The sequence below is a fragment of the Hibiscus syriacus genome, unplaced genomic scaffold, assembly GCF_006381635.1.
Source record: "Hibiscus syriacus cultivar Baekdansim isolate YM2019G1 unplaced genomic scaffold, ASM638163v2 tig00111198_pilon, whole genome shotgun sequence".
NCBI classification, from domain to species: domain Eukaryota; kingdom Viridiplantae; phylum Streptophyta; class Magnoliopsida; order Malvales; family Malvaceae; genus Hibiscus; species Hibiscus syriacus.
Window position 1 is genome coordinate 205,720 of NW_024063014.1, and position 8,915 is coordinate 214,634.

General features: G+C 36.1%; 2 protein-coding genes across 2 annotated transcripts; both read right to left on the reverse strand.

Annotated features, from left to right (window-relative positions):
* Window positions 1-342: 342 nt before the first annotated feature.
* On the reverse strand, window positions 343-1,178 carry LOC120155580. Its single transcript, XM_039167105.1, has 2 exons — window positions 1,095-1,178; window positions 343-1,009 (listed from the first exon to the last, which is right to left on the reverse strand). Exon 2 carries the CDS (start codon window positions 856-858, stop codon window positions 472-474), a length of 387 nt encoding a protein of 128 aa, XP_039023036.1. The 5' UTR covers window positions 859-1,009; window positions 1,095-1,178; the 3' UTR covers window positions 343-471.
* Window positions 1,179-2,433: 1,255 nt separating this feature from the next.
* On the reverse strand, window positions 2,434-8,579 carry LOC120155581. Its single transcript, XM_039167106.1, has 7 exons — window positions 8,167-8,579; window positions 7,985-8,072; window positions 7,760-7,898; window positions 3,641-3,739; window positions 3,396-3,518; window positions 2,945-3,213; window positions 2,434-2,853 (listed from the first exon to the last, which is right to left on the reverse strand). The coding sequence occupies exons 2-7, from the start codon at window positions 7,985-7,987 to the stop codon at window positions 2,743-2,745; spliced, it is 744 nt and encodes a 247-aa protein (XP_039023037.1). The 5' UTR covers window positions 7,988-8,072; window positions 8,167-8,579; the 3' UTR covers window positions 2,434-2,742.
* Window positions 8,580-8,915: the final 336 nt, after the last annotated feature.

Consider the following 8,915-nt stretch of genomic DNA (forward strand, 5'->3'; position numbering starts at 1 on the left):
CCCATTAGAGAGGAAAACACAAGCAAAGATAGAAGGAACTTGATCAAATTAACACAGAAGCCCAAATTTCAATGGTTATGAAAATTAAGTATCACCTATTTAGCTATAGCATCTGTATTGAGATACAGCTTTCTTTTCTTCCAGGCCACTAACTAGACATGGTTAAAATAGGCAACCATATCACCTAAAATCTAAAACCAAGTGGTGAATCACCAAGAATCCTATGTTCATCTTAGTCCCAGAAAACCTCCTCAAAAGACGCAACAATCTAGAATATTACAAATACCCAAGAAGTGATGCAAAACACAAAAGGGCACAATGATAGGAATCCTTCATAAACTTTTTACCAACGTCATACATGGTTACACAATTGCAAAAGCCTCTCAAAAAGGCAACATGGTGCAATCTTTTAACCAAAATTTGATTGAAACAATTAAAAATTACGAAACAAATACCATACAAAAATGGGGGCTAGTTTGAAACGGTAGATTTGTGGAGTTGCTGAGAAGTGAGAGATAAAAGAGACTGAAGCTTGGCAACAGCAGAGGCTCTCTCAGGTGGGCATTTGGAGAGTGAAACATTCAAACAATGAAAAGCTTCATCTAGCTTGCCGGCCGCCAATGCAGCACAACCAGCTTTATAAGCCTCATCAGCCAACCGGGCATCATACTTGGGCGAATCCTGACCCTTGTTTCTCGACGAGGATGAAGATGGGGAGTCAAGGAGTGCTGTAGCACGTTCATATTCGAGATTAGTGATTGCAGTGTTGATTTCAGCCATGAGAGCCTCAGGTGTTAATGGGAAAGTCTTCACTCCATCAAAGACACTGAAATGAGGATTCCCTTCCCCAGAACCCATCTGCTTCTCAAGAATCTTGTAGTCAATGAATGGGATTTATCCTTTCATTTTGATCTACTCTTTGTAAATGCCATTAATGTAAATCAACTCGAAACTACTGAATTAACAATCTTTAACGTCTAAAATGCAAAACCCAGGAAAGTCCCGGAACCTGATAATCATTGAAGAAAGAAAATAAACAATCTAGAACTGGAATCATGTTCGGAAAAGATAACGGAAGTAGCAAAAACACTAACCTTAAATTCTTGCTCTAACGACGAAAAAGGTTAAGCCAAGAATTGGGTTTATCGACGCGTTGTCGTGGAATCGAGATGTTGAGCAAAACTTCTTTATACCAACAATTCTTGAAAACCCCTCTTAAATTCTAATGACCCGCCGAACTGACGTGTTGATTAAAAATCAAGGAATTGAATTGTCACCGACTACCGATTGGTTCGACTCAGTTTCTGGGATTGATTGACTTATGAATTGGCTGTTGATTTTCAACTCAGGCTTCAGGGCTTACTCAAAGATCAATGTCCATTTATTTTTTGAATTCCAAAGGCCCATAATGTTTTTGAAAGATCAGAGTTGTTAGAGACCACTATCAAATGTTAATATGAAATGCACTATGACATCAAGCAGTTAGGGTTAAAGATTTTAGATTTATATATTATAGATTAGGATTATTAAAGAAGTTAGATTCAAAAAATATTTAGTAGATGTGCTTTCAAAATAAGAATTGTCATTAGTTATTTTTGAACTATTAATAAAATCATACATTTGAAAATAAAATTTTAAAAAACAATATAAAAGGGTTAAAACGTCGATTAAGTGTGATAAATGTTAAACATTTAAAAATATTTTGTTAACTAATTTTGGACAAATGATCGATAGTATTTAGAACATATATTTCTTTATAGAAATAGTAGATGAATAAGATTATCAAATGACAATTACTCAGTTCTACCACTCCTAGACATAGGTGATCCGTCTCACTATTTGCATTACTAACGAGCCTCATTTCATCGGTGAAGATTATCATAGGGTTCAAAGAAGGATTTTTTATTTTCTTGTTTTCCTATGTTTGTTTCTCTTTCGTTTTTTCTTGTTGTTTTTCGATCCCATGAGGTTGCAGTGGTGGAGGATGTCGGACAGAAACTTCCATTGAAATGGTCGTAAACTCCTCCACGAGCTGTTTGTTCCGTTATGCCATTTCACTTCGACCAGTACGGTGGGTATCCATGGCACGTCCAAGTGTTTTCGAAGAATTGAAGCTTGGTTCTCTTCTTTTACTTGTCGCTGTCTTTATTATAGATAGAAATCTCAGTTTTCTTAGTTAATCCACCTTGGAAATGGGACAACTTTCTCTGATCCGGAGCTCTTCCAATTAAAATTAACTTGTTTTGGAGATTGACGAAGCCTACCAAGTACCAACTGGTCCTTGGCTGCTCATTTTTATTGTATATGTATAGATGATTGAACTTTCACACACAAGAACAGATCACATTTATATATGATTAAAAAGTAAAAGGACTGTGAATGAAGATCGTTTAATCCAATTTTCACACAAGAACCAGATCACATTTATATATGATTGAACAACAAATAAGGCTTTCCATTTCTTTTAAGTGTACCCTCAGACATGAGTCTCTCCCATCTCCTAAAAATCTATCAATACTGCCTCAGATGAAATCAAACCACCCAAATAGACATTTCGTGGTACAAAACAATTTCCATGTCAACCCCCCACCCCATCTTCCAGAACCAAAAAGACATTATATTGTCAATAGCATAGGTCTATTTGTCTGATATAAACGGGGTATCATAAAATTCAGTAGAACTAGAGTCCGCTGCATCTCGAATCGGCTGGCCATTGTCGGTGTCTTGTTTATCAAAATCCAGTCAACCACTAATAATACCTGATACCCAAGGAACCATAACAGGGACCTTTGGGTGTGCGTCACGATATGCTTCAGAATATCTGTCCTTAAAGTTCAGTCTGGGCTTCTCTGACTGCATAATTATTTTAATTTAATTAGCTTCGAGTTGCAGTCAGTGTAGAATGAAAATGCCAACTTAATGGATACGAAAAAGGTGCACTTACGAATTTCAGCCAGCACTCCATGTGTCTGTGTTGGTATTTATCTGGGGAATAGCAACCGGTCTCTGATGGACAATAAACCCATATGTTGCATCTCTTGTCACCAGGCTTTGCATTTTTCGCCTGATATAAGCAAGCCTGGCAGCAGTCAGCTGCACTTTCTTTGTGGTGGGTAAGACCCCATCTGACAGCAACACCGTCGTAATCCGTATGAAGTTCAGCATGACATTCTCGTGGAAGGGGCTTCCCAGCTAAAATTTGTTCCTCATATTCTGCAGTACAAAAGCGTAACACGTAACACCTTAGTGACATACATCTCTAACAACAATTTTTCAACTCAGTTTCTACCCTCAAATCCATATTCCCAAAACCTGTATAAAAATTGATTTAAGTCTGCCATGCTGTCCTAAAGAGAGTGAGAGATGGCTTTGATCAACAGAAAAAATTGAACTACCTGTATCTTCCACACCCTCAGGCTTATCATCATGTTCTGGATTATTGATTTCAGTGGGTATCCAAAGGCCAATTTCTTCTGACAGTGCAGCCCAATTGGAATCCAAGGCTTTTAATAACATCCCTACAAATATGGTATGTCAGACTGGTAAGTTAACATTCAGCGACAAAGGAAAAGGGTAAAGCATTTTTATCTCAACGATGAAGAAAATTACTGAAATATTCCACCTTCAGATTACGAGTTACCTGCTTCCTCTATCACAAGTGTCGAATTCAACCCCTCCCCTCCAAGGGCCAACTTTTTGGCTTCTTTTAGTTTCTCCTTCCGCCAGTTTTCAACCACTTCTGTTAACCCAATACAGTATCAACAAAGACAGTAGTAAATTATAGTGAAAATACTACAAAAAGAATGTCAGAGATGATTAGTTGTTCTCAAACACGAAACCTACATTATGCCGATAACTCAAACTCTTCTAAGGCATTAATGTAGAGCAAACTCTATCTAGGCAATTGAATTTAGCTAAGAGCAAACTCTATGGTATTAATGAAGAGAATGACATCCTACAAGATTGGGCTAAGGCAATTGGGTGTTCAGTTGGTTCATTTCCTTCGATCTATTTAGGCCTTCCTCTCGGAGCAAAAAAGAATTCGGAGAAATTGTGGGAACCGGTCATCCAGAATTTTAACAAGAAATTGGCAGGGTGGAAAGCTTCTACACTATCTATGGCTGGCAGATTAGTGCTTCTAAAGTCGGTATTGTCATCATTACCCATTTTTTTCCTATCTATTTTCAAGATGCCGAGTAAAATTAGCCAAAAGATTAATTCCTTGATGGCGAATTTTCTATGGGGTAGTGGGGTTGAAAGGGAAAAAATACATTGGGTGAGCTGGAAAAATGTTTGCAAACCGCAGACAAGTGGAGGCTTGGGAGTCGCTGATATGAACCTTACCAATTGTGCTTTGTTAGAAAAATGGGTGTGGAAGTTTGCCAATGAGAAAAATTCATTGTTGAAAAAAATTTTATGTAGCAAAAATAATGTTAGTTGTTATACCATGGACATCAATAAGGTTATCTCTCAGCAGGATTCTTGGATTTGGAGAGGAATTGTGAATAATTACTTGAAGGATGATTCCGTGAGAGGCTGACTTAGATCACATGCAAAGATACAAGTGGGGAATGGTAAATCAATCTCCTTTTGGAATGGCACTTGGATTGGAGATTTTCCTTTGAAGATTCTGTTTCCTAGGATTTATGCACTTTCTCCGAATAAGTGGGGTAAAGTGGCTGACTTTGGCAGCTATGAATCGAATGGATGGGAGTGGATCATTAAAACTAGGAGGAATTTATGCGATTGGGGAAGTAGGACAGCTGCTGGAATTATTGGAGTGGCTACAAAACATTAAAATGGTGGATACAATGGACGATTTTTTATTGTGGAATGGAATTGGTGATGGATTGTTCTCAGTTAAAGCTTGCAGGTTGTCACTTGAAACTACTAAAGATGACAGTATTTTTTGGAAAAAATGGGTTTGGTCGGGGTTAGTTCCTCCAAGAGTAGAATCTTTCCTTTGGCAAGTTTGTCATCGAAGAGTAGCTGTGAGAGTGGAGTTGAAGAATAGGGGAGTTCAATTAGGGGAAGACAGTCTTTGTCCTCTTTGTAATCAGTGTGAAGAAACAGTACAACATTTATTCATTTCCTGCTCAGTTTCATGGGATCTTTGGAACAAAATAATAGGCTATTGGGGACTGGTTTTAGCTCTGCATAATGACCCGTCGACACTTTTCAGCTCCTGGACTGTTTTGAGACCGAATTCACTTATATGGAAGTTTATCCCGGGAGCAGTTTTTTGGTCAATTTGGAAGGTGAGGAATAACATTGTTTTTGAAAAGGAGAAGTTGGACAGATCGTCCTTGTTTTTCATTGTTAAATTCAGATTAGCCAAATGGTTTTTAGCAAAGTACCCTCTTGTTCCTATTCAAGTAGACTTGTTGATTAGAGACCCTTCTTTGGCTGACAATCTTACTGCTTTTAAGGATCAGAACAGGCATGTTTTATGCTTGAGTCCTCCTCCAGTTGATTTCTTTAAAATGAATGTGGATGGGGCTGTCAGTAGTGTTGGCTTTATAGGTGGAATAGGGGGTATTCTTAGAGATTGGAATGGTACTGTTCTAATTTCATTTGCAGACAATATTGGTCCTAGCCCTCCTCCTATACCAGAATTAAAAGCCATAAAGAAAGGCATCGACATCTTTGTCTCTTCAGAATGGGCGTTTAAAGGAAAACTGATTATTGAGAGTGATTGTAAATCAGCAGTGGATTGGATTAAAGCTCTTTCGTCAGTTCCTATTTTTCTTACTAATTTAGTCAAAGAGATTGTGTCTATTGTAGCAGAGAATGAGATGATTGTAAGGTTGATACCTAGGTGTTGTAATTGCAAGGCAGATAAGCTAGCACAGGAGGGAATGGTTGATTGAATGTTTTATTTGTAATTGTTAAGCTCTTTTGTGTGTTTTAGATAGCAGTTGTAAGACAGAATTGTTTAAGTTTATGTAATTGGTTTATCAATAATATATTAAGGCACTCTTTTCCTTCTTCCGCTAGATGGTTCTTGCCTAACGGTAAAGGACTTCTATGAGGGAGGTTTTTAATGAGGCCTACTATTCCTATAAAAAAAAAAAACTCTTCTAACACACGAAACTAATTGTATGATAACTCTTGGCAGAAATGGGTTTGCTTGGAGAACTGAGAAGCTTGTTGAGGACTTCAAAACAAATAGAGCCTAAAAAATCTAGGGTCAACTACACATTTAGTACCTAAACTATTACTTTTATTCCTTTTTGGTACCCAAACATTTTTTTCAAAACCATACCTAACATTTAGTTTAGGTTTCAATTTGGTACCCGCCATTAAAAAATTAACTGAACGGTTAACATGGCTTTTTTATTTTTTTTCCAATGATAATATGACATTACCTTACGGTGACACCCCAACATCACCGTTAAGTTTTTAATGGTGGGATACCAAAATGAAACCTAAACTAAACATTAGGTAAGATTTAGAAAAAATTAAAGTTTGGGTACCAAAACAGAACAAAAGTAATAGTTTAGATACTAAACATGTTTTGGTTAAAAACAGATTGTGGTTGTTCTAGAAACAGAAAAACATAGAGAAACATAAGGTCTGATTTCTGTTAACTCGTAAAAGTAAAGATCTTTAAATTTAGAGCAGGATATGATAAAAGGACAATTATACACTAATATCTTATAAGTACTACACAAAATATTTAATGATGTAAACCAACAAAAACTTATTTTTTTCTTTAAATTTATCGTCAAAAATATATCCTAACAAATGAATTGAAACCTTTCTTCAATCAAGAATCACAATGCAAAGTGTGCTTTTTCACTGATCAATATATAAATAAATAGAAAAACAAAAATCTTAAGACATAATCACTGGGCTCCGAAGAATACAAGTGTAACATTTCTTCTTAATGCAGTCAGTAAATTAGCCAAAAAATTCTGCAAAGTAACATTTAGTGGCTAGCTAAATTCAAGTAGATTATGAATATGAAAGCATTGATCTATCCCATTAATTGCTATGTATTGAAAATAAAACACATCCACCTTTGGACTATTGGATGATATTAGATCAAAAGATTAGGAACCTTGGCAAGATGAAATAACAGAAGATAAAGCATAACATGTAATACCTAAAGGAAATTAAATGACATGAATCCTAAAGCTTAAATGTAATAAACTTTCCTATTGTTATGGAACATAGGAAAACATCTGAAAGTCACAAACACACATCAAAGATGACGGGAATTGTGAACAAAGTTTTAAAATGTATTTGTTCAGGATTATTACAGAATTCCATTTGCCTCTAGACAGATAAAGATAATGATCCCTAGGAAGTTCATGTTCCAGCAATCATAATATTTGAATTGAAACATGTGGGCAATAATCAAGTGCTATTTTGGGATAAAAACAGATAATGAAGAATACGTATCAATAAAATAATTTTTTCATGCTAAAAAAGTGCAACGTCTTTAATGCATCTATTGTGTCTCTTGCATGCTAAACCAGGTAATCAAACATCTAAAAGTCTCCATAATAAGAATGCAGCTCAAGACTGAATAATTTACCGACAATAATTGATTAACATGTAATCTTTGCTGTTTCCAGCTAACACAGTATGTAACATTTGAACCTAAACCTAAAACTCCTGAAAAGGATGCATCATAAATGTTCAATCCCTATAATAAAATAACACATAAGCATATATAGAAATACAGCAACTTTAAACTGTAAAATAAAGGCACAAAACAGTTAAAACTTTTAAAGGAAACTAAGACACCAACCTTGCTGCTCGCTGGCAGTAGCATTTGGTCTCAAACTTCTCAATTCCTGTAGGATCTCATCAGTTATCTTATGCTTAACTGCCCGTGGCATTTCAGCCCCCAATTCTTCACTCCGAACTTTATGCTTTATTCGCTTAACCTTTATTTACAGACATTGTGAGTATCACCAATTAAAACCATTATGGCCAACAAAATGGAAGCTATAGAAAAGGGTAATTTTCATACCATTTAATAAGCTCGATAGGTTCACTAACTCTTCGAATCTTAACGGATTCCTCCATTTTCCTAATCTGATCCGGAGTATACTTTACAACTTAAAAAATCCAGAAAATCAAAACGAATCAATAAGAAATCTCTCTAACTCCCAACCCCATCCAAAAAAGAAGGTAAAGCTGATAAAAACTTACCATTATCTTTGCTGTAAAGAATGTAGAGAGAAGAATAGAGGGAACGAAGAACAAAGAGAGCAATAACGATGTTAACGAAGCAAACAGTCAGAGTAATCCTTTTATAGGACCAGTGACACGAAGCCGAACCCAAAGCAAAACCGCCCCGTTTGTGCCTTCCTTCCCTAGCCATCTCTCACTCCGGTTATTTTCCTCCTTCATCCCGCCATATCCTTTTTGCTTTCCCTCATCAGACAGATCGATCAAAAGGGAACTTTTACCAGATCCCACCAACAACCAAACTTCCTTTGTAATCTTTCACTTTCCGAGCCACACAAAATGCAAAATGGAGGAACCACAACAGTGAACTTGTTCGGCTTATGCTCCTTTTTTGCGTGACTTTTGGGTTTTGGTTTTGGTTTTGGTTTTGGTTTTGGTTTTGGGGTTAATATCAAGAGCTGCGAATGTCATCAACTTTTTTTTTAAATAAAAAAGAGGGGATTAAGATTTGGAGGGAGTGATTGTATTGTCCTTGATATTGATGAAGTTTGTGGTTGAGGGTTATTTTTTTTATTAAAGTAAATTGTTAGTGTAGTCATTAGATTATAGGGTTGATTTTATTTTTACCAAAGAGTTTAAAAACATTTTAATTAGATCACTCAATTATTAAAATGTTATTGATCAAACCATCCATCGTTAACGATTAACTTGAATTGTCAACTTATCACATATCAAGCAACCTCGACGTGGTATTTAAAATAATTTATATA

Coding starts and splice junctions, on each gene's coding strand:
- LOC120155580 (XM_039167105.1), bottom strand. CDS start 858: ATGGGTTCTGGGGAAGGGAATCCTCATTTCAGTGTCTTTGATGGAGTG.
- LOC120155581 (XM_039167106.1), bottom strand. Junction 3,740..7,759: donor TACTGCCAGCGAGCAGCAAG/GTTGGTGTCTTA, acceptor TTGGGTTAACAG/AAGTGGTTGAAAACTGGCGG. Junction 3,214..3,395: donor TGAGGGTGTGGAAGATACAG/GTAGTTCAATTT, acceptor TTTGTACTGCAG/AATATGAGGAACAAATTTTA.